The sequence below is a fragment of the Falco peregrinus genome, chromosome 2 (assembly GCF_023634155.1).
Source record: "Falco peregrinus isolate bFalPer1 chromosome 2, bFalPer1.pri, whole genome shotgun sequence".
NCBI lineage: Eukaryota > Metazoa > Chordata > Aves > Falconiformes > Falconidae > Falco > Falco peregrinus.
Window position 1 is genome coordinate 119,869,524 of NC_073722.1, and position 23,941 is coordinate 119,893,464.

The window sequence follows — 23,941 nt, forward strand, 5'->3', positions numbered from 1 at the left end:
ATACTCTTTGCAAGCAAGAAATACTCTTTGCAAGGTGAATGTTTGTTGTGCTGCCCCTCAAGCAGCTGGAGCCCCACCAGAAGAGGTGTGGGGTCCCAGCCTCAAGCCACTGCGCACAGATGCTCCAACGGCAGCCAAAACACACGGCTGCACTGAAGGCTCAAGGTCTTTCTGCACAGATGCAAACTGAGAAAGAGGTTTTTGAAGTGACTTTTAGAGCTGAAAGTGCTTTTATATTTGAAATGACAAGTTCTGCATAACTCTTGGCTTGATTTCCAGGCAAAAGGGCAAGCACTCAGATGTGCTGAGTCGGCGAGTTCTCCTGAAGGCTGCACGGCGCCAGGGCCCCAGCACTGTTCTCTTTGGTCCCTCTCCAAAGCCCGGGGCTGCCACCCCAGCAGGGAGAGCGGTGGCTCAGCTCGCTAATGTCACAGCTCCCTCTGCCGGGACTGGGCCTGGGAGAGCAGGATGGGACCCACAGCCCACTGGGGCTGCGAGGCAGCGGGGATGCCACGCGGCAGAAGGACGGCTGCCGAGTCCTGCTGTGAGTGTGAGCAGGACCTAAAGCCAATTCTCAGGTGAGGTTATGGTGGCGACATTCACCTCCTTCCTCGTGCACGTGTGTGACCTCATCCAAGCCCTCTGCTCTTGCTCTGGATAACCAGCAGAGCACTGGCTGCTCGCCACAGACCAGCTCCCAGCTCCAGTTCCCCCGGGGATGAATTGAGCCTTTGGGTTTGTGCCTGACACAGGAGTGATTTGCCCTGGCTTGCATCGCTGTCACTCCAGTACGATAGGGACCAGCTTATCCCAGTGGATGACAGGGAGAAGTGGATCTATTGGCTTTACACCTACTGGAGCCTTTTGCAGCAGGTAATTGGGGTATCTGCTGGGCAGCTGGGGTTTGCACCTCCCTGACTTTGCCTTTTTGTTTAGGAGCACCCAAGCAGTTGCTGATGTTGGGCTGATGCTGACCTGACAGATCCCTTCTCTCAACTTGTCTTTTCTCCAAAGAGCCAGTGAAAAGGTTTGGTGATGTGATGGTACCCAAGTGCCACGGGACACATCTCTGCACAGCTAAGACCAAGCCCAGAAATGCGGCTTGAGATTGCTGAGCCCCAAGCCCAACACAGTCACTCCCACGACTGTAGGGAGGGACCAGAACTGAGCTGTGGCACCAACACAGTGTTGTAGAGCCCAAGAGATAGGCTTAAGCCCACAGCTGACCCAGGGATGGATGAGGAGGATGGTCTGTGGGCATGGGGGTGGCCGTCAGAGGCACCTGCAGCCCCAGAGCAAGTGCCTGCTCTTTGGGCTCATGCCTCTTGCTTGGCTTTAGGTTTGGTCCTTGGTTTCCACCCAGGTTGTCTCCCACAAAGCATAAGCATACAGCTGCTGCAGGACAGGGTGTTCAAATGCCCCAGCCCAGGAGATATCCCCTGATGTCCAACTCCCCCTGGCCACCTGGGTTGTTGCATCCCACCAGGCTCATGATGGAGTCGGTGCCACTTGGCCTGGGCATGGGGAGGGGACACGGCTGTCCCCGGGTCCTCGGCTGTGCCAGGTCCTCAGCACAGATGGGCCCCATCACTGGATGGATCATCACATCAGATGGAGCCTGGCCTCTGCGGGGGAACCTCGATGGTGCTAATTGCGTCTGCTCCGTAGCTGAGAACAACAAGCTCCTTTCGGAGAGCGTGCTTGTGAAAGCAGGGTGGAGGCCGGGGCTGGCACACCCTGGAGAACACCCTTAACTATCCTCCCAAACAGAAACCGAGCCAGGCAGCAGGTTTCCCCGACCTGGTGCAGTCAGCGAGCAAACACCGGCCGTCATACTGCCCGTGGTGCCTGGGCGCTTGGACACGGCGCAGATCCTGCGGGCACCGCGGCAGTGGATGGCAGCATCTCCCTGGCAGGGACCAGGGATCTTGGGGATGGGCATCCCTTAACACGCCAAGCCGCAAACACCAAAATGCCCCGTGCCTGTGCTAAATCGGGCTTCCCAGCAAAACCAGTCCCCTGGGTTCAGGTTGGACATGTATTTCCCTGTCTCTGGTGGTGCGGGATGTGGTGTGTAGGGAGCGGAGAGAGGCCAAGGGGCTGTGCCAGCAGTCCAGCCGCGGCATGGACACCCCAGCCTTGAGTCAGACAGCCCCAACTCCTCAACTGGAGGAGCATCGCTCACAAAAGTGATGTCGATGCACAGGCCCTGCCCTTATCCCCATGCGGCTGTTGCGAGGGGGATGTGTTGGCACTCACTGTCACTCGGGTCCTTTTGCCTCCCTGTCTTTAGGCTGGGCCCCCCAGACCATGGTCTGCAGGAGGGAGAAGGCAGGGGAGACTTTTGGGGATGACGGAGGGTGTGCAGCAGCGCTTTTGGAGATGTGGGTTTGCAGGCACCGAGTGAGTGTTGCAGCATCCCTGCTCACCTGCTGGGTACCATGGCTGGCCTGGGGTGGGGTGCGGCTGCTTCCCCAGGCTGCTAGCAGCACCGGGGTTATGGGCTGCTCCCGTTGGGTGACAGGTGTGCTCAGTCATGCCACACGGGGCTGGCATGGGCACAGAAAGGACATCACCTGCAGGATACCAGGTATGTCCTATGGGCAGAGAGGACCACGGGGACGCATCTCCCTTGGGCTGGAGCACCTAGTCCTCAGCCCTGCCTGATGGTCCTCTCCTCCAGCCTCACCTGGAGCTGGTGAGAGCTGTGGTGCCCACACCAAGGGTGACAGGGTGACAATGGGGTCCAGGACCTGCCACATCAGCAGGGGCCATTGCATGCCACTTGCTTAACTATTTCCTGCCCATCCCGCCAGGGATTCACTTCCTGGCTGGGCGGCTGAGTAACGCGCAGCTGTGGGAAGGTGGACGGCCAGGATGGAGAAGAGCGGGAAGGGGCTCCATGCAGACCACCTGTGGCACGTTCTAGCTTGACCATGCCTTGCACAGTTCCTCCTGGCAGCCACGCACAGGGCTGGACATGGCACTAATACAGCCTGGGCTGGATGCAGCACCTCACAGGGGCTTTGCAACAGCTTTTGGGACTCTCCATGGCTGTTCCCAAAACCAAAGTGCCCCAAAAGGCAACAACATGAACACAGCTCAGCATGTCCTCCCTGAGAGCGAGCTGCTGAGTGGGTTGGGAAAGCAGGAGGAGTGGAGTGTTGTTTTCTTTTAATGCTGGCTTTAGGTATTAACAGGGTGAATTGTTTTCATAAATGTTAGCAAAATACCTGGCAATGCCATGGGCTCTGCCAAGTATCTCAGGGCTGGAGCGAGCCCCCTGGTACCCATCATTTTGGTACCTATCACCCCAGTTTGCTCTCAGCCAGGGTGGCCAGAGGAGCACAGGGATGCACCAGACGATGGCACTGAGTATCCCTGGGGGGGGAGCCAGGGCAGAGCAAGGTGTGGGGCATCGCTGGTGCCCCAGGCCCATCTGCCCTGCAGTGCCTGGAGCAGGCAGGCTATTTGCTCAAGGCAGGGACACGCTCCCTCTTGGGTGTTAAGCTAAAATCCCTAAGTGTGGCTGAATGAGGGTCAGGAGCAGGGCAGCACCTCCCACGGGACTCGGTGCAGGGCCAGAGCGTGGGTTTGCTCTGTAACTGGGTACTTGTGGCTGCAATAACTTTTTTCAGCTTCAGCAGGGGTATGGAGCTTTTTCTGCAGAAGCATGCAAGGAAATGCCCCCACCACGAGACCCCCCCAGGGCCCCTCGGTGCTTCAGACGGGTGAGCTGGAGGCTAATGGGGCAGCTACGGGGTCACCTGGAGTGGGAAGAGCCAGATGTCTTCTCCCAGGCTCCTGCCCCACCAGCACAGAGAGGGGGAGGGATTTAAGGGCTCACAGCTGGGGACCTCAGGCTGGGGGGACCTTTGCTTGGGGTGAAGTGTGGCATTAGTCTGGATTCATCCCGCTGAGCACTGACGGCACTGCTGGGGATAAGTGTGCTCCAAGCACAGGCACCGCCTGATCTCTGTCCTCAGCTGCTGAAATCCTTGGTCCCCCATGACAGCCAGGCTCCTGGCTCCCACTGGCATGGCCCTGAAACCAGCGGTGAGGATGGGGAACTGTGTTCTGGGAGGACTCAACTCCAACCCCAGCGACAGAGCTGGCTCCGTGCCCCCTCACATGCTGGGGTGAGGGCACTGAGCAGCTCTGAACAGCCCCCAGTGACACAGCATCTCCCGTGTGAGAGAGGGACCAGCTCAGTGGTGGGGGACGTGGGTCCCGGAGGTGACTGCAATGGGAAACCCAAAGTATCTGGGACAATGCCAGCACCAGCTCCTCCATAGTGCTGCTGGCTGAGACCCTGTGGTCGGATGGAGCAAGCACCAGCACTGCATGATCGGTTCACCTGACAGCCTGTACGTCCAGCCCTGGGCGCTTTGCTGGGAGAAATCTGGGTGGCAAAGACAGTGGGGGGACAGTGGGACCCTCAGCTGGTGTGGAGCCAGATGCACCGCCTGCCCTGGGGCACCAGGAGCCCATGCTCCTGGCAGAGCCCTGTGATGCCAGCCTGGGCCCCAGGGTGGCTCTGAGGGTAGCGATCCCAGCTTTCCTCGTCATCTCTCACTTTTTTGGAAGGACAGGGCCAACCTTCCGACCGCTCCTGCTCCCTGGTCTGTGTCTAAGTTTTAAGCTTTTAGGATGCGCTTTGACAACCGTATTTTCCTGATGCAGGACACCAAGCTCCAACTCACCAGCGCTCTCCAAGCCGGCAGAGCCGCCCAGCCCAGAAGGTCCTGGTGGGACCAGGAGCAGCCGTCACCAGAAGAGACACCCGGGCAAAGGCTGGACCACCCAACCCCATACAGTACTGTGCTAGGCTGGAGCAGCCAGTGCAGGGCTGCAAGGAGGGAATCCAGCCCAGAAACCACCTAAACCCAGCCAGCACGTCCTACACAAGCGTTTAAGCTGTGGTGGGATGGATTTCCCTGGCATCCCCTCCCCGGCTCTGGCCAGGCTGCAGCCTGCCGGTGCCCAGGTGGAGGTTGCAGCAAGGCATTGCCAGCAGCGCCTTGGGCTCAACACGACGCTGCTCTCGCCCAAGGACGAGCTCTGCCCTCGCAGGAGGCGCCAGGAACAGATCTGGCTGCCACAAGATCCCTTTGTTCCCCACCCATTATCTCACCACTGGGAAGCGGCAGCAGAGCCTGACTGGCGCGGTCATGTCACAGCAAAACCTGGTGCTGGCAGCGGGGACCCTCGCCCACGCTCACCCTGCCAGGACGCTGCCCCGGGCTCTCCAGCTGAGTTTTGGAAACGCGCCCATGGACAGGATGGCTGACCTCTGCGTTTCCCTGTCCCTGGCATGCCGTGCCATCGGCCGTGGGCAGTGCTGGTGGGAAGCAAGAGGAGCATGCAGGAACTCCAGCAAGACGGCGAAAGGCTTGATGGGGGCAGAGGAAGGCTCCTGGCAGCTGGCCTGGGCACTGCCTTTTACCTCCGTTGTGATAAATCCCCTAGTCTGACCCTTCTCCACAGCCACAAACAACCCCTGAGCCAGGCACCGGCCGCTCGGCTGGTGTGCTGGCAGCTGGGGGTTACGGCACCGGGGTCCCAAACCCGTCGGGGTCCCCGGCACAGCAGAGCTCCCATGCAGATACCCGTTATTACAACCATCCTGGCCCTGCTGGTGTTTCGGAGTGCACCTCCCGGAGCGGGGGGCTCCCGCGGGGTCCCACAGGGCCAGGGGAGGCTGAGCAGCACAGCCACCCACCCGGGGAGGTGCAGGGAGATGCATGGGGCAGCTGTAGCCCCATCTGAGCCGCTACCTGCAGAGCTGAGAGCCCAGCCCTTGGCCCCACTCAATAACCGAGCTAACGAGAGCCGCTGTCAACAAGTCTGCAGCTCCCCAGCCCGCACGGGGAAGGACGCCTGCTCGAGGGACTGAGGAGGAGAAACCTGTTTCACTGACCTTGCTCCATCACCGCCTTCCTGGCTGCGCCGTGGGTGAGTGCGGGGCTGCGGCGGGGGGCGAGCGGCTCAGCCGCCCCTCAGGGGCACGGCGAGGAGGAGGAGGAGCGGGGCTGGGGGCGCATCGCCGGCAGGTTGGGGTGCTGGTGGGGGACGTGCCAGGTGGGAGAGCGTGACCCTGCTCCGTCGATGCCGTGGCTCCTCGCCTGCCTGTGGAGCCTTGCTCCACCCCTCACCCGCTAATAAAGCCTCCGCCGCGCCGGTCCCTCCTTTGCCACTGACTCATGGGCTGACCTAGCCCAATCCCCTAACTGCCCTGCACCTCCATTTTCTGACCTATAAAGCAGGGCTCACCCCCACCTCTCTCCCACTTCCTTACATAAGAGCACCGAGCACCAAAGCAAACCCCGCAGCACTTGGCAACCCAAAAGCGATGCCCAAGGGGCAACACTGGCTGCTCGACAGCAGCGGATGGGCTTGGCCACCCATGCCCAGGGGCATACGGACCCTCGCTGTGGGTTTTGCAGGCACTGCACAGCCCTCGAGGGTACTGGCACGCAGCCATGAGCTGGCCACTGGTTGCACTCCCAGACAACATCTCCCCAGGGGTCTTGCTCGTGTTTTGGGAGCTGGGAAGGGGGCAGTGAGCAGCATGTGCTGTTCTTGGCGTAGTGTTCTGCCCACTCCGGTGCCAAGGAATGCCTTCACCCCACTGGCCTGGTGCTTTGGCACAGCTCCAGCACCCCGAAACCCAGCTGGTCGGGTTTGGAAAGCAGGGCAGGGATGGCTGGGGAGGTGGAGGCTTTCTGGGCACCCATTGGGCTCTGCTGGACTTGTCTCTGCTGTTGGTCAGGGAACAGCCCTGGCCGCATCCTGCCCCCATCCTGCCCCCTTTCTCCTGGGAGAAGCATAAAAACACCCTCCCACCCCCCTTTTTTTGGTTTGGTTTTTTTTTGTTTTGTTGTTGCTTTTGAAGACAATGGCAAAGGCTGCTCCATGTAAAGCAGGACTGTGCCCCAAAGGGTCCTGAGGTGGGGGACAAGCATCCTTGGGTCACTGTGGGGACCAGGTGACAGTGCCTGCCAGCATCCCCATGGGAAGGCTGCTGGGCAGTGGGGCCCATGGGGCACCCAGCAGGTGTGGGGATCTCCAGGGAGAGGGATACCGGAGCTTTGGTCCCCAGAACCAGCGGTGGTGCTGGGCCAGCACAGGCAGGGACAGAAGCAGGAGCTGGCTCTGCCGTGGCCCAGCGCTGCCTGACGTAAGAGGTTACACAAGCCCGTGCGGGCAGGGTGCTGGCAGCAACATCGGCATGTCTGTGACAGGAGCCCTGCTCTGGCTGCGGGATAACGCCTGCAGGAATGGGGACAGCCCGTCCCCCTGCCCTGTGCGGGGCATCCCTCATGAAAGCTCTGGGTGGCAGTGGCACCCCAGAGCAATACCCACGGAGTATGCACAGGGTTCCTAGAGGAGCACGGTGGGGCCGGGCAGCCCATAGAGGGACAAAAGCCAACCTGGAGAGGGGTGAAGATGGTCTGGTGGTGTCCATGTGCCCAAGAGCTCTGCCTGGGGGTGGCTGGGGTGGAGGACAGCAGCGTCCTATGGCCATGGCAGGAGGAGGGCAGGGAGACCCCTTGCCTGGAGTGAGTGGGTGGGAGAGGGCACAGAAAAGAAAGGGAGCCTGGATGGCGCTGGGACACGGTGCTGAGCTGGGTCAGCCCCATTCACAGGAGCAGGGAGAGGCTCTCTGACCCTCCCCAGGAGGCACTTTGGAGGAGCCGAGAGGGGCCCTGGGTGCCAGCGGAGCAGCACACCTCCTTGCCTGCCGGCACCAGGTGATAGATCAGCATCAGCCCCCGGTATTCCAGACAGCTGGCCGAAGGCGTTAGTCACCCGGCCCGGGGCTGCGCTCAGCTCCACTGGGCAGGAATGCCACGTGCTCAAACCGCCTTTCCCCAGGGAGCACCAGCCCTGTGGCCAGGGACAGTGTCCCCGAGCTGGGGCTGGCTCGACCCTGCTGGAGGTGAAGGGGCTGGGTGCTGTGGGTGCCTCCTGGGTGGCTTTCCATGCTGGGTAGGGGTCGAGCAGGTCCCCAGCCCTCCCCAGGCATCCCATGGACACCAGGGGCTGGAGGAGGTGGCACAGGCTGCCTGCCTTCCTCTCCAAAGGCAACCATAAGCTCCTTTCTCACCACCCCAGGAACGGATGATGCCAAGAATTGCCCCAGCCTTGACAGCACGATAAGGCCATGTTGGAACTGAAGGCCAAAAAAAAACCCCAACTGTTTATGCTGTTTGTTCTCCAAAATGAGTTTGTATATAAAGAAGGAGGGAGAGCTGGCAGCACTTGCCACCTCGCCCTAGACATTGTCGCCACCCCGGCTCCCCACCAGCCCTGCTACTAGCAGAGCCTTCCCAAGGGACTGAGGGCAACGAGCCTGGTGCTTCGGTGGGGCATGGGATGGGCACAGGAACCCACTTGTGATATCATTATGGACTTTTCTGGAAAGGTGATTTTGTTGACCACAGGACTTTTTACTATAGGAAAGGGAGACCTGCTGTTTGGAGGAAACAGAGGTCATGGGCATATTTTTTGCCATGGCTGACCAGGTTTTTTTCCCAGTCTGGAGCAGATGGGGTGAAATCCTGGATGGCAAGTGGTCCATGGGCTAGGGAAAGCCATCAGTCCACGTGCAGGCTGAACCTAGTGCTCCATGGGGAGCTTTCATCAGCTTCAAGGAGGCCGTTTTCACGCCTTTTTCCAACGAAACATGAGTCTAAGTCACCTCTCCCTCAACAAATTGCCTGGTTTTCCAAGGGCATCACCTATGCCACATACTGGAAGGCAACATCCTGGTCTGGAAGTGGGCTCGTGCCAGGCAGTGGGGCTATTCCCAGAACCACCTCCCGCCTCGCTCAGTAAATCCCGCTATCAGCTCCCTGTCTGGCTCCAGCTGGCCACGGCCCAGCCGGGGACAGGGTCACGCAACAGCTCCTGTATTTGCCAGCAGATCCAGCTGCCCGTGGGCTCCCTGGGCTGGCAGGTGCCAGGGTGGTGCTGGTGGCTTCTTGTGAACCCTCTGTGTACTTTGGGGGAACCCTCCGGACTGTGCCAAGTGCCCGGTGACACTTGCCTTGCTGCCTCGAGTGCTGTGGGAGGTGGGTCTTATCTCGCCTTGTGCTAAGCTTGGCTCATTGTTGATTGTTCCTTTCCCATTCAGGAAGAAAGGAGAAAAAAAACAACCTACTTTTTCTGCAGAAGTGCTATCTGAGTTTCTGTCAAGCTGCCCCAGCAAGGACCCTCCGGAAGGGCAGTCCTGAACCAAGGTTATCCAATGGACCAGAAGAGCCCTTGCAGGATGAAGGGGCTGGTTTAGGGTGGTTTTAGGGCTGAGCTCTCGTTCATTTTGCACTCAGGCTCATACCCACCACCCCTCTACCCCTGTGCCCTCCAGCCTTCGACTCCCAGGGCTGGCAGACGGGCACCCCTGCAGACCTGGTGAGGGATGCTGAGGATGGCTCAGGGCCCCCCAGGTTCCCTGGGCTGGCAGTGGCAGCCAGCTTTACATGCTGTGACAGCTCCTACCACCCACAGTTTAGCCCTAACCTGGTTTCTATTCTAAGCCCTTTTTTTTTTTTTCCATGGGCCTCCTCCCTCTTTTGCTTTGCCCCACTTTGCCCTCCTGCCATGAGCTCCGGCTGCCGCTGACCCCGATCCCAGCAGGGCCTCGCTGAAGTCGGTAATAAAATGCACCAGTGAAGCTGCTTGGGTCAGGGTGGCTCCAGCTTCCCCAGGTTGGGATTAAGGAGCAGCACCTTGGATTTGCCTGCAACGGCTCATGGTGGCAGGGGGAAAGCTGGAGGAACGGGGTTGGGGAGACTTTTCTTCTGTGGCAAAAATGGTTGCGGGATTAGCAGCTTTCCTGGTGTTTGCGATTTCCTAGGAGGCTGCAAAATGCTGGGTTTTGGGCACTGGGGTTGGAGGACGGCTCCTTTGGCTAGTGCTGCTGGCAGGGCTGGGGCTGCAGCCGCCTGCCAGCCAGAGCCGACCCGCAACGTCCTCCAGGCTCCTCCAGATATTCCCTTGGTGGACTGGGATCCGGAGCACCACTGCTCCAAAGGTATCATTAGAAGAGTCCCTGTTTTTCCAAGCTAACTGGTTTTATGGGTCCGGCCGTGCTGATGAAATAGCTGCCAGGCGGTGTGTGAGTTATCCCTCTGGCTGGCAGGGTGCATCTGGGAGCTCGTCTTGAAGGAGAAACAAAAACTGCCCTCAGTGTGGTGGCACCTGCAGGAGGCAAGCTCGGCAGGGCTCCGGTGGGCTGCCTGTGCCTACTGGGAAGGATGGGCTCTTCCCTGGGGAAGGATGGGCTTTTGCCCAGGGAGGGTGGGCTTGGGACAGCTCAGCCCCAGAAGGTCAGTCCCCCTTGCCCCGGGGGGGTGCCCCATGTCTAAAGGGCAAAGGTGGGCACACGGGGTATTGGCTGGACAAGTCCCCAAGCCTGGCAGGGAGATGGAGCCATTTTTGACGGAGCTGGGACAACGGACCCTCTCCCAGGCCCCTCAGCTCAACCATCACCTCCCCTCAGCAGCCAAAAGCGGGGAAGTAGGTTACAGCTGTGCGAGACCTGGGGAGATGGGGGCACATTCTTGGAGTCCAGCTGGATTTGGGCAGCCATTTGGCTCCCGACCAAATTTCCAGCCCGAAGGAGTGACACAGCGCATTGGCTTCCCACCCCAGCTGGGCGGCTCACTCCCTTCCAGGCACTGCCTCCCAGGCACGCCAGGTTACATCACACCCCAGCTGCCCTCGCTTCCCCTCTGGCTGGAGCAGCCCAGGACCACGGCACCCAGCTGCTGTTGGCACCCAGGATGGCACCAACCACCCATGCCAGGGCAGAGCCGATGCTGAGGCAGAGCACAGTCCCGTGCCCGGCAGAGGGTAGTGCCCATCCCAGGTGCAGGAGTAGCATCGTGCAATCTCTCCTCTTGCTAATTAAATCCGTGCATGGGCTTCTTAATGAGTGGGGAGCTTTTTGTCTTGCAGGAATTCCTGGTTTCCATGAATTCAACATCTCCTGATCCCACAGAGAGCAGCGATGGAGTCAAGAGACAGGCACTGGTCTGCACCCACCTTAGCTGTGGTTTCTTAAACTGGGCAGGTGCAACAGGCCTGCCAGAGCGTGTCCAAGTACTCCTGGGGAAGAAAGCAAGAGAGTTCTGGCCCACGAAGCTGGCAGGGAGACCTGGCCCTGAAAAGCAGCTGTGGGTAGTGGCACGGAGTCACCCCGGCAAACAGCCCTCGCTCGGCTGCAGATCAGCCCGAGGCAGCAAGTGCCGGGCAGTGCCATTCCCCCCGGCACAACCTCGCCAGGGTCCTCATCCTCCCTCCACGTGCCGAGGAGGCTGGGAACATCCCTCTTTCCTAGAGAGGGCAGAGGATGGAGCCTGGAGTTACCCTACCTGCACCGAGTGGTAAAAGTTTCGTGTGGGCGGCTGCCAGGGAGCTGCCGGGTTGGGTGCCTGCCCACGGGGACACGTGCATGGATGGCCCTGGTGGCTTTGGCTTGGGGACCAAGAGGACACCTGGGAGCTGGGGGCTGGGCTGGGCATTTCTGTGATTGCAAGGGAAAATGTATTTCATTTTTGATGACTGGAGGTGCAATGTTGCTCCCAGGAGTGTTTTTCCAATCGCTGGCTGATGACTGGCGCTGGAGCAATGGCTGGTTCCCTCCTTGGGACCCATCGTTGCCAGGATAGGACCCCCCAGTCCTCCGGGGTCGCAGAAGGGCTGCCAGGCTGGTGAGCAAGAGGGCTTGGCCATCCCTTGGTGGCACCACCAGCAGCAGGCTCGGCATTTTGGAAGCAGAGTGGGACAGAGCTCGTGGCATCTCCACCGCGCGCCCGTGTTGGGTAACACCAGGCCAGGCAGTGACGCCAGGGACCGAGGGGTGGGGGCAAGCAGTTTCGGTCCGGGCAAGAGCAGAGGCACCCAAACCAGTGATTACCTTCGCCCTGAGCTGCTAAGTGGAGGAAGTCTGTGATTAGTTGACACCTCCAGCCAGGCTTTGGAAATTAAGCCAGGCTGCAGCAGGGGGTGGATGACAACTGCTTTATTCACTGCTGATATATAAAACTGAAAACATGGTCTGGGTACGGTATCGGGATATTCCAGCGGTGGTGGCTGAAAGAGGCGGTGGTGGATGTGCAGCAAGTCACTGGAGGCATTTGGGGTGCTCATGGGCAAGGATGGGTTTTGGTGCTGTGACTCTGAGCCCTGGGCAGAGTCTGAGTCTGAGGGCTCGGGGCTGGGATTTACACCGGGTTTGGTTTTCATATGCTTTGAGTAAACCTCCTGCACCAGCTGCTGCTGCGGGTCTCACCTGGCCCTGCAGCCTTGGGAAGGCAGGGACTGACACCTGGGGCTTGTCCTGAGCCTTAGGGTTCTCGTGTTTGCAGATGGCTGCTGAAAAGGGGAGAAGGAAGGTGGCTGCATTCCCCTCCGTGGTGTAGCTGGTATCCGCCATGTGTCCAACCCCACACAAGGAAGAGCCCCCCACTCTGCACGGGCAGTCCTGTGGGTCCATCCCTGCTCTGCAGGTGGGGGATGCTCATGGTGGTCCATCCCTGTGGCACAGCAGCACGCTGCCCTGGCCAGGACCTGGAGAACCATCGTCCCATCCGCAGAGCTGGGAGGGCTCAAGTCCTGCCATGCCTTGTGGCCCCTAAAGCTTGCAGCACCAAGGAGCTAAACTGATACCTCCATACCTGCCTGCTGCTGGTAGGTAAATCCCAACTGTTCTCACCCCAAAGTGAGCATCGTTGAGGGCTAACAGAGCCGTTCCCCACGTGCGACCCCCCAGCACCCTCTGGGAGTCAAACAGGGATGAGAAAAACATGGCAGCAATGCAAAGGATGGTGTGAATGACACTGGGGGTGTGGGGTTTGCACCCCCTTTCTGGCTGGGCAGTACCCTTTGCGGGGCTCTGTTGTTTAGCCGCTTCCCTCCCAAGGTGCTGGGCGGTGCAAGGCAGCGCTGGACCAACACAGAGCCTGGATAAGACCATTGGCCTCCGTCCATGGTGCCTCCCTGGCAGCCCATGCATGACCTGGGAGAGGGCAGCATGGCTTTGCTTGCTCTGTCTCACCGCAGTCTGGTCTGTGCCGTGCCGCCTGGCGCAAACAGATCGGCCAGATTAGCCAGCACTGGGATCCAGTTTTTTCCCGGAGCTGCCGAGCACAAGCAGGAAGTTTGCCATCGCCCGAAGTGGCCCTTTGTGCCCTGCAAACAACGGGACATCTCAGGAGGGTACTTATTTAAGGCTAAAAAGCATGACGCTGCCACGTCCCAGCAGGGCTGGGAGCATGTGAGCTACTGAATGGCCCCAGACGGATCCGGCATCTACCACCCTTGCCAGCCCCGTCCCAGCCAGGCACCGCTGGAGCTTGGAGGTAGGCTGGGGCTGCACCCAAGGTCTTGGTCCCTGGGAGGGGACTTTGCACCCCACGGGCTGGGGCTTGTTGGCTGTGCCACCCCCGGCACCTGCTGAGAGCTCCTTGCCCCAGCACAGGGGTCAGGCTGGGTCTCGCCTTTTGGGAGCCCACCAGCCCGGTGCTGAGCATCCTGCTCTTTTGGCAAAATGACAGCAAGAGCAGCCGTTGCACGGAGCTGCAACTCCCTCTGGTGCCTGCCCCAAGGCTCCCGAGCTCATCCCTCTTTCCTCATCCCACAGCCCCACAGGGATGGAGGGTTTGGGATGGCCTGGCTGGCCGTGGGGCAACCCCACTGCGGGTGGGTGAGTGGGAACCAGAGCCGAGCTCCCAGCCTGGCAGCAGCCATGGGAGCTGCTTGGCCACGGAACCTGGGATGTGCCAAACATCCTTGTGCCAGGGCCTGAATCTGGGGGGACGGAGCTGCTTTCGGGGTGATGGAGACAGGGCTTTGCCTGCAGATGGAGCTGCTGGTTCGGCCGTCGGGCTCAGAGGAGGACTGGGGTGAGTTGTTAAACACACACGTTTTTCCTTCTTGAGGACCCCGTGGCTCTGCCAGACCCCCAAAAGAAAAGAGGACAGTGTTTAAGCTTTCCCTGCTGGGGAGAGGATGGTGATAATTAATCGTTATTAAGTTAATTACTCAAATGTGCTTGGCCTGAAAGAGGGGGCTGGAAACCCCACCCAAATCCAGGTATTAAAAAAGTGAATCTCTGCAGCCCTGGTGATGCCAGGGGAGAGGGGATGGTGGTTTTGGGGTATCTGGCTGCAGCACCAGGGGAGCTGATGGTGCCCCACTGCCAGCTCCTGCAGCCTGCTCCTTCCTCCCCAGGGCAGGAGGAGGAGGAGGGTGCGCAGGGTGGGTGTCTGTAGGGACAGAGGGGCTACCATGGGGGCTCTGCCCCCCACCACAGCCCTGGGGTGCAAATACTGCAACTTTTGCAAACAGCTCCTGGATTTGGGGCTGGAAAAGGCCCCTCTGGGGGCTGCGGTGTGCTCTGCCCCACAGGTTGAGGGAACCTCAGAGGGATCAGCAGGGAGCAGTTGTGGCTGCTGGGTCCTGCCAGCCTGGTATGTGTGTCCTTGTGCCACGCTAAAATGGGCAGTTTTCCCCTTGTTTAGGGGCAGTGACATGGGAAGACCACCCTGGGGGCCAGATTTGGCCTTTCCAGGTGCCAGCTGGGACTGGGCTCTGTCCTGTGGGTAGAGGGGCTGGAGGCTGGACGAGGGCAGCAGCAGGGGCCCGATCCCTAGGGCTCCTTTGGGATGAGCAGCTGCCTGTGGAGGCAGTGGGGTCCGCTCACGGGACCCCCATGCTGCCTGGGGTGAGGGATGGCTGCAGGGTCGGCAGCCACTGGCGAGAGCTTGCTGCTCCAGGGATTATGCTGATCCCCTCCAGCTGCCCTGCTGCGTGCCGCAGGATTTCTGAGTCTTTAACGTATTTTTCCTGCTAAATTGGAGGTGTTTGCATCCACAGCGCAAGGGGCAAGTCAGCATCTCCTTTCATCCCTAAAATCTCAGCTGGGTCAGTGGGACTGCATGGCTTTGCCTGTGTGTGGTGGAAAATCAGATGTAAATTGAGGTTAAAGTTTCTTTTTGAAAATGGAACTCAGCAAGGAAGCAGCTTTAGGGCTACAACCCCAAATCTGCTGGCCTGCCTTGTGGCTTTGCAAACTCTCTTTATGGCTGCTGCTCTGCTGTGAGCATCGTGACTCCCACCTTTGCTGCAGTTCAAAGGAAGAGGCTCTTAGGGATTTGACAGTTTTCCCCAGAAACCAAAACTCAGCCTCCCCCGCAGGGTTTTCAGCCCACTATTTCTCCTCTTCTCCCAGGTGGTCCCTGGTCCCAGCAGCAGCACAGGACCAAGCAATGCCATGTGCCTGCCTCTGCCCAAGCACACCGGCACGCTCCCTACAAGCTGCGGTGGGATCCTGCTGGCTCATGTTGGTCTTGGATGTGGGGCTGATCCCCACCTCCTCCTCAGCTGCCACCACATAACCAGTTCTGCCCTGTCCTGCACTTGTGCAATGGCAGCTCCACCACCACCCACCTTTAGCCCTGCTGAACAGCAGCAGCCCCAGCACCCTCGGAGATTCATCACCCTGCCGTCCCTCATGGTGATGTCCTAGGTGTGATGAAGGTAACGAAGGCATCAGACCCAGCAGCCCCACCTGATGCACCCCTTGGGTCTGACACCCACCTCCCCCTGGCCCAGCAGCACCCATAGGTGCTCTCCCGGCCACAGACTTCCCTCGCTAGCAAGTGGGTGATGAGAGTTGTGCTGTGTATCAGAATGAATCCCTGACCTGGCCAGCTGCAGCCATCCCTGCAGCTTGCTGGGCTTCAAACGCTGCTGTAATTCGTTAGTACCCCTGGCTCTGGAAATGATCTTTCGTAATACAAGCTCTTACAGCAGAAATGAAACCTCAGCAGGTCTCTAACGCACCCTCAGCTCTGTCCCTTTTGCGGTAGATGTGATTTTTTAAATTGGTTTTTTGTTTGTGGGTTTTTTTTCCCCCAGGGTATGATGACAATCCCCTAGGACTTGGCAAAACTTGGGTGCAAGGTTTTCCTTCCTGCGAGCTGCTGCAGTGACGTGCTGAGCCTGTGCCAGTTTGGGGCTGGGGTAACCCGGTGATGGGTATAGCAAACCACCTATGGATTTGCTAATGTCAGTGTTCATCAAGGTTTTGGAGGATCAGTTGGGCTGATTCAGTTTTTGGTTAGGAGAAATAACAAAGCAAGAAGACATCCAGTGCCACACCAAGAATCAACGTGTTTTTAGCCTTCCTCCATAAAGAAATGGGGCTCAGAAGGTCCCGGTCTGTGCACAGGCATCCCCAAAGCTTTTGGGGAGCCTGTGCTGTGTCTGGGTGATTAGTTACGAGGCAGAGATAGAAAAGGGAGGAAATTCTTAAGAAATTCCTAAAAACAGCCCAGAGGGGAAGAGAGACTCTGTGGGTGTCAGGGCTGGGTGCAACAGCTGCTGGGCACAGATTTGGGGTGCCCTGGTCCCTGGCAGGTGTCCCGGGGCTCAGCAATCCCCCCCAGCATAGACGAGGGTGCTGAGCGGCTCCGCAGCAGCAGCAGTTTGGGCAGGCAGCCGCGCAGCCGTGCGCTGCCCCTCCTTCCCGCAGCCGGCTCCCTGCTGCCGGTAAGGCTGCCTTTCTCCCCAAAATCCTTCCCTTGTGGGCCAGGCAACCTTTGCTCCCGCTCTCCGGCAGAAGCGAAACCCTATCCCTGTCCTCAGTGCTCCGCTTGGGTTTCTCGCAGCTATTTCTGGCACTTGGCTCCTTCGCCTCCAGCGTTTCCACTGCTTCTCTCCATCTTTTTTCCACTCCTTCCCTCCTCCGCTGCTCTCGCCTCCCCGTGCCCTCCGCCGAGCATCCTCCCCACGGCCCCGCCACAACGGCTGCTCCCTGAAATGGGCCGCCAAGGCAGATTATTGCCATCGCTAATCTGCATTCTCCCTCCTCCCCGTCCTCCCCTGCTCCTCCCTTCCCCAAATCGTTGCTGCACAGCACCCTGTGCGGTGCCGCTCCGGCTGGCCGCCCTGGACAGCCAACGCTGGGAGAGCCACCGTGCCGGGGCTGGCGTGAGTAGGGGGCTGGGGTGGCCGGGGTGTCCCTGGGGTGGGAGGCTGGGTGGTTCTCTGGCCATCTCTGCTGGCTGCGTCTTCCTCGGATTGTTTGCTTTTTTGGATCCCTGTCCTTCCCACGTCCTTCGGAGGCAGCGGGAGCCGGGAAGCCTGTCTGCGGTGGGTCGGGGTGCTGCGGGTGCTCATCTGCGGGTGCCACCCTGGGTGGCCTCTGCTCGGCAGGGAGATGCCGCTGGAGGAAGGGGACCCAGTGAGGCAGAGGGGACAGCAGGCCAGCGGTGAGGTCAGCAGTACCCCCTGCCTCAGGGCAACGGGGGACCCCTCGCTCCAGGGCATGCCAGCGCCCAATGGCAGCAGGATGGAGGTGACGGCAGAGTGCTGGGAGCTGGAGCCAGCGCTGGGTGACAGGGATGTGACGCCCAAGGGGGCCCCGCCACAAGCAGAGCGACACGAGGAAGCCCTGATGGCTGAGCTCTCGGAGCTGGTGCGGAAGGTGGTGAAGAGCAGCAGCTGGTGGGAACGGCACGGGGTGGACGTCAGCATCCTCGCCTGCAGCTTCCTCCTGCTCCCAGCAGGTAACCTGGCTCAACCCCCCTAAACCGCGGCCAGAGGGGTGCTGGGGGGGTGTCCCGCTGCCTCCTCACAGCTTTTGCACTGCTGGTACAACTTTGTGCTGGAAGCCTATTAGCAGCCTATTAAGCCTAAGACAGAGCTGCAATTACCCCTTCACCCCGTGCCACGGGGCACTCTGACCCTGCTGGGAAGCCACAGCAGGTGACAGTGGCACCCAGGGTACAGCCTGGAGTGGGGGACAGTGCCCAGCAGATGGGCACAGGGCGGGACAGTGAGTGGCATGCCCTGCCATGGGGCAGAGAAACCCTGGCAGTTTTGGTGGCAGTGGCCCCAGCCACAGTGAGTGCAGGGGGACACGGTCGAGTGCGGGACTCCAGCAGCATGGTTAGAAAAATGCAGCTGGTGCCTTCTCCTGCTTTTGAACTCCTGGGGATGCTGAAATCCTGGCAGAGTCATATTTGTCAGCAGTGGGATCCCAGCCAGAGCTGCAGGATGCGACCTGGCACCAGCAGCACCCGGTGCCGTCGTGGCTGGAAATGGGCAAACCTTCAGCAGGATGGCGAGCCTGGCTCGTCCAGCTGTGCAGGGCGGTGGGGGGAAGCTTTCTGGCTCAGGTAGTTTAAATACCTGTAACTACATCTGAAAAACAGGTTTAGGGCAATGGCTGGCAGGTTTGGGTGTAGCAACACCTCCAGCCCAGCTCAGATGCAAGGAGGGCTGCAGTACATGTGCGTGGCCGAGCTCCTGCCTGGCTGGTTTCTCCACAGGGCTCCTGTGCCTACGGTCATCCCAGGCCATCCCTTTCCTGGCGGGTGTCCTCACCCTCGGCGTGGTGCATCACACCCTGACGGTGAAGGGCAGCCATCTGGCCAGCCACAATGCCTTGACCGAGTCCAAGTCCTGGAGCAAAGTGTGGGCCATCTTCTTCATTGAGGTTAGCAGGGCTATGGGGTTTGGGTGGCAGCCCCCCCAAAAGTCCCATCAGTGCCTTGCCAGCACCCCCTGAGCCCTTCAGGAACAGCCACTGGAGAACAAGATGGATCCAAACCCTTCCTGATTCATGTGTGGGAGAATTAAATGAAAAGCAACACTTGACCAGGAGCACCAGGAACATCCCTGCCTGTGGGTCTTGCGCTAGGCTTGTGCTGGTCCCCTTGGCTGTGGGGCTGCAGAGCACAGGGCAATACATTGTGGGGAACGGTGGGAATGGTTTCCAGTGCTTAACTCTGAAGAAGTCCATTCTCAGACTGGTTTAGAGCCTATGGAGTGCAGAGCATCTCCCCTGGGTGCCTCTTACTGGGTGTGGAGCATCTCCCCTGGGTGCCTCTCCCATGAGCCCAAGCCAGGCAGTGCCTGACCCTGGCGCTGTGGCTGTAAGCATCACCTCTCCTTTCTCTTTCCTCCTAGCTCTGCTCAGCTTTCACAGTCGAGCAGGCCACCTACAACCATGTGAAGATCCACCACGGCTACACCAATGTCATCGGCCTGGGGGACTCCAGCACCTGGAAGCTTCCTTTCCTGAACCGCTATGTCTACATGTTCATCGCACCTCTCACAGTGCCCATCCTAACCCCTCTGGTTGCACTTGGTACGTGTCCCAGCCACCTTGGGACGGGGTGCTGGGTATGCTGAGCTCCTTTCTGTCCAGGTCTCAGCCCACCAAAAGGTCCTGCTCGGTTTGGAGGCATCATATTAACTATGCCAGCCTGTAGGACACAGGTCTGCAGTGAAGGCAGGCGATGCTGCACTTGCTCTGGGGAGGGCATCTCCTGTATCTCTCCTTTCTGCTGGTGCTCAGAAAACACTTCATATTTTCCTGTGCTGGATGTTGAAAGCTCTGGCAAAAGCCATCCTGAGCCTGAAGTGCCCCAGATTTGCTCTCCGTTATTTCAGACCCTTGGCCAAGGCAGGGTTCAGCATCACACGTAGGTCCGTGGCTGGTCAGAGCATCACACAGGGTGCCTCTGATGACTGCACATGGAATGGGGTTGTGGAGGGCAGGATACAATGAGGTCAGGCAGGCAAAGCAGTGACTCGGAGGAAATACTGGTGCCAGAAAACAATCAGGGAGAAAAGCCCAGAAAATACTAAGAGGCTGAGGTAGCCCAGCCCTCTGGGCTGAACAACACAGCTCTGGACAATGCCAAAAGTGCAGACAATTGCTTGGCAAACTGTAAGAAACGAAGACGCATCCAAATCCCTGTGTGATGATGCACAGCTGGACCCACTGCCAGGCCTGCAGCCCACAGGGCACTGCCCTGGCGGGCTCTGGGCTGCAGGCCCAGAACCCAGCAGGTCGGCAGGGCTGGGAGATTGGGGTCAGCCTGGAGGATGGGGAAGGAGAGATAAGGAATGGGCTAGGCTGGGCTGCAGTGTCGTTGGCATGCTGGGCAGCATGCCCGCTGGAGCAGCAGTGATGGCAGGGAAGCGTCAGCACCTCTCCCATGTGCTGCCTCTTCTTCCTTGTGCAGATTTGTTGAGGAACGTGAAGTGGAAAGCAGCTCTCCGGACCCTCTGCTGCATGTTTCTAGGTCTTTACTGCCATTACTGGCTGCTGCTCCACGTCTCAGGCTTCCAGTCATCATGGTCCGCACTGCTCTGCATGCTGCTCACCCGCTCACTCCTGGCCCATCCCTACATCCACGTCAACATATTCCAGGTAGAGCCCTGAGGTTCCAAGATGTCCCAATGGTGCTGGAGACAGGCCAGCCACCACCCGGCGCTGGTGACAGAGCCCTGACACTGCTGGCTGGAGCTTGTGTCAGCTTAAGGCAAGCAGGCTCAGCATTGCCTCCCTCATGATGATGTCGTCATGGGGAGGATCAGGCTGGTGGTGCTGGGGTGGGAAGTGGTGGCCCTGAGAGAACATCAGGGCAGGTGGGTGCACGGGGTGATGTCCTCTGCGGTGGCTTGCAGGATTCAGGGGGCGGGGTGGTGTGTTTGCAGGTGGTATTACAGGTCCTGGGATGAAGGGAGGCTGGTGGCTCAAAGTGTGGGTGCACTGCAGGGACAGAGCCTGGGTGCTCCTTGGTGGCTCCATGGGCAAACCCAGCTCTGGGGTTGGCAGCCAAACCCCAAAATGTGGCTCAGCCTGGCCAGCACCTTTGTGTCCTGGCATGGCCAGAGCCCCTGCTGGGAAGGGGAGAGATGGTGGGTGTCACAGGGTCCCCATCCTACCTCTCTCGCAGCACATCGGCCTCCCCATGTTTGCGGCCGATCGGAAACCCAAGCGGATCCACCTCATGAGTCTGGGAGTCCTCAACCTGCCCCGCAACATCCTGCTGGACTGGTCCTTCGGCCACTCGCTCATCAGCTGCCATGTGGAGCATCACCTCTTCCCCAGCCTCTCCGACAACATGTGCCTGAAGGTGAGATGGCCCCCTGGGGTGGGTTAACATGATGTGAGATGACATGGGGACGAGACCAGCCATCTCCCCACCACCTCCTCTCCCTGCCACCAGACCTCCCTGTGCTGTCCCCACCATGCTAGAGATCTCTCGCTGCTTCACAACAGCCCCTAACCCACCTCCCTCTATCCCCACTCCAGTTTCTCCTGGGTTTCCACTCCCTGCTCCTACCCCTGGTCCCAGTTCCAGCCTGCAGCAGCCTCCCAGGATCCTCCCAACTCTTCCCTTGGGAAAGTATCTCCAGTGCTGCACAGTCTGGCTTTTGGTTCAGCCAACGTCCAGGCAAACCTCCTATAATTTTGGTCGTGCCCTTACTTGTTGCTCTGAGGTGTGGCGTGTGTTCCAAACGTGGACTCTGAGCACTGCCCCGGCTCGAGGGGGTCCCAAGGCAGATCCATCTGCTGCCCTTTGGTATCTCTCCTCATTTAGTGCTGTGCATTTATTTTCAGTCTCAAGTCACAGGGAAAAATAAGTAATAGGAACAGAGGGAGCAGGAGCACCAGTGGGTTTCAGGTCTTGCCTTTTGCTCGAGCTCACGGGGCTGGTAGGACCAGCCTCCTGCAGAGGCGTGTTGCAGGGAAGGAGTAATTAAGTTGGCGGCAGCCTCCCAGCCCTGCCATCGAGCTGGCTGTGTGTCCACATTGAGGATAAGTATGGGTGCAAGTGATGAGCATGCGTGGCTGGCCCTCATTAAAAGCCTCATTAGGGCATCTCACCTAATCCAGAGCCCTGCAAAGGCATTTTGCCAGGGTGGAATCCCTGTGTTGCTGCAACTGGAAACTACCTTCCTCTTAATTTTCATGCAAAGATCTTATGGTTGGTGCTCCAGCCCTGCTTTGGGCATGGGGGATGGGTTTTCTGGGCACCTTGCAGGGAGCTCAGCGATGCCTCAGGCTGGGACACTTGTACTAGTGCCACACAGAGGTGACTGTGCCTTTGTCTTTGCAGATCAAACCCATCGTCTCCCAGTACCTGAAGCAGAAGAAGCTGCCATACAATGAGGACACCTACGCCTCCAGGCTCCAACTTTTCCTCCAGAGATATGAGGAGCTGATGGTCCACGCTCCCCCCATCACGGAGCTGGTGGGCATCCAGTGAGGACAGGGACCCAGGACTTGGGGGGCTTGCATCAGGGTTGGTGTTAGCAGGATCGGGGCTACACAGACAAATGCCTCCATAAAGCCATCGTGTAGGAAACATCTCTCCCTGATGTCTTGCTTTTGGCTAGATAGTGATGCATGGAGCCACTGCAGGAGGCGAGCTGGGAGGTGCAGTGCTGGGGACAGAAAAAGGGGGGGTCCGCCCCCGTTATTCCCAGCCAGGGATTAGTTTTATCCACTCTGCTTTCATGCCTGGGGCGGGGAACCCCCCCATCTGCTGGCTGGGGTCTCGCTGCAGCCGGACCATGGGGGATGCGGTGGGATGTGGCGCTGTGTCTGGGGCATCTGGAGCTGGGTCATGGCTGAGAACCACCAGGATCTGTAGGATGGAGCTGCAAATGTGTGGTCAGGAGCTCAGTGAAGGGATGGATCGTGGGAAGGGGGTTGCAATCACTGCTGCCTGTGCTTTGCCTGACTGGAGTAAATCAGTCCCTTCTAGGACCAACGATTTGGCAAATTCAGCCTTAATATGTTGAGGTGGATCTTCTGTATTGTTGGGTTTTGTTGCTGGAGCAAGTCATACTGGTGCCCACGATGCCCAAGGCAGGGCTGGGGAAAGACCCTTGCCCCACATGGCATTATCTGTGTTGGGGTGCCAGAGGTGACCCCATACCTGATTGTTGCTATTGCAAGAATTCAGTAGCAAAATCAGAGCTAAAAACCAGATTTTCCCTGTTTAGGGAGGGTGAACTCAGCCCACTGTGCTGCAGCCAGTGGGCAGGATGCTCACGTGGCTGCTTCCAGCCCACTCTGGGACGCTGTGCCTGGCTTTCCCTGGGCGCTCTGCTGTCCCAGACCTGCAAAACTGATGACAAAGTCCAGGCCAGTGTCGTGGTGGGGAGCTGGCAGTAGAAAAAGGCAACCAGCCCAACTGGGACCAGTGCAGGAGTCAGTGCTGGCTCTGGGTTTGTGAGGTTTTGCTCTGAGCCTGGGGTTTTGCCCTCTGATTTGTGCTGTCCCCCCACCAGGGCTGGACCCCCTCCCAGCCCAGCTGGGATTTATAAGGCTCCACATTGCAAATGTGACCTGAGGCACAGGGGTGCTCTGCCCTGGTCTTGGCCCGTGGCAGGTTGAGGGCTGCAGCGGGCAGCCCGTGGTGTTTTCCATCCCAGGGGTATCACACACCCTGTTCTCCTTCACCAAGTGCGAGTTCATGCTCGCTCCCACTAGAGAAGTATCCTTGTGTGCCCACTGTGACATGGGGCCAGAGCTGGGATGGCCACAGCATGTCCCTGTCTAGCCAGACCCAGACTCAGGGTGGGGAAAGCTGGCCCTGGACCAGTGCAGTGTGTCCCCTTTGGAATCAGAAACAGGGAATTACTCATTTATTCTGGGCTGGGGCCCGGGGGATGCTGCTGCCCTGGGCTGGTGGCATTGCCATGTCACCTCTAACCAGCCCCATGCAGGTTATCGATCCAGGACATTGTGAAACATTCAAAGGGCAAATTCTTGCCCTTTGAGTATGGGTTACACTGGGTCCATAGGTGGGGGGAAGCCGGGGGAGGTGGCTGGACCAAATGGGCCAAGTGCTCCTGGGGGGGTCAGCTGAGGCTCAGGGATGGCAGAGACCCTCCCCAGAGCTGCCCTCCTGCCTTCGTGATTAATTTCTTAATTGAGCATCTGAATTATGCTAAATGCACCAAATTAATGGTACTCCTGGCTCCAGAGAGGGGGGAGGTGAGCACACGTTAGTGGTGCTTGCAGTTCAGACAGGGTAATCTCAGCCTCACGTGTCCCCGCTTGTGGCCACAAAATGCACTTTCTCCTCCCCTGTTGCAAAGACATAAATTCCAA

At 59.1% G+C, this 23,941-nt stretch overlaps 1 protein-coding gene across 2 annotated transcripts; it reads left to right on the forward strand.

Annotated features, from left to right (window-relative positions):
- Nucleotides 1–16,873: 16,873 nt before the first annotated feature.
- FADS6 (fatty acid desaturase 6) lies at nucleotides 16,874–22,184 on the forward strand. 2 transcript variants are annotated; one of them, XM_005243686.3, is made up of 7 exons: nucleotides 16,874–17,004; nucleotides 17,230–17,582; nucleotides 18,348–18,514; nucleotides 18,988–19,168; nucleotides 20,052–20,239; nucleotides 20,769–20,948; nucleotides 21,936–22,184. In XM_005243686.3, exons 2-7 carry the CDS (start codon nucleotides 17,234–17,236, stop codon nucleotides 22,083–22,085), a joined length of 1,215 nt encoding a protein of 404 aa, XP_005243743.1. In that variant the 5' UTR covers nucleotides 16,874–17,004; nucleotides 17,230–17,233; the 3' UTR covers nucleotides 22,086–22,184. The 2 variants fall into 2 exon arrangements, with proteins under 2 accessions (XP_005243743.1, XP_027651498.1); XM_027795697.2 differs by having other exon boundaries at nucleotides 16,891–17,004; nucleotides 17,314–17,582.
- The last annotated feature ends 1,757 nt before the right edge of the window (nucleotides 22,185–23,941 follow it).

Excerpts from the sequence above, each read along its gene's own strand:
- FADS6 (XM_005243686.3), top strand. The coding sequence starts at position 17,234 with ATGCCGCTGGAGGAAGGGGACCCAGTGAGGCAGAGGGGACAGCAGGCC. Across the intron at positions 18,515-18,987 it reads GGGCCATCTTCTTCATTGAG|CTCTGCTCAGCTTTCACAGT; the intron begins GTTAGCAGGGCT and ends CTTTCCTCCTAG. Across the intron at positions 20,949-21,935 it reads CCGACAACATGTGCCTGAAG|ATCAAACCCATCGTCTCCCA; the intron begins GTGAGATGGCCC and ends TTGTCTTTGCAG.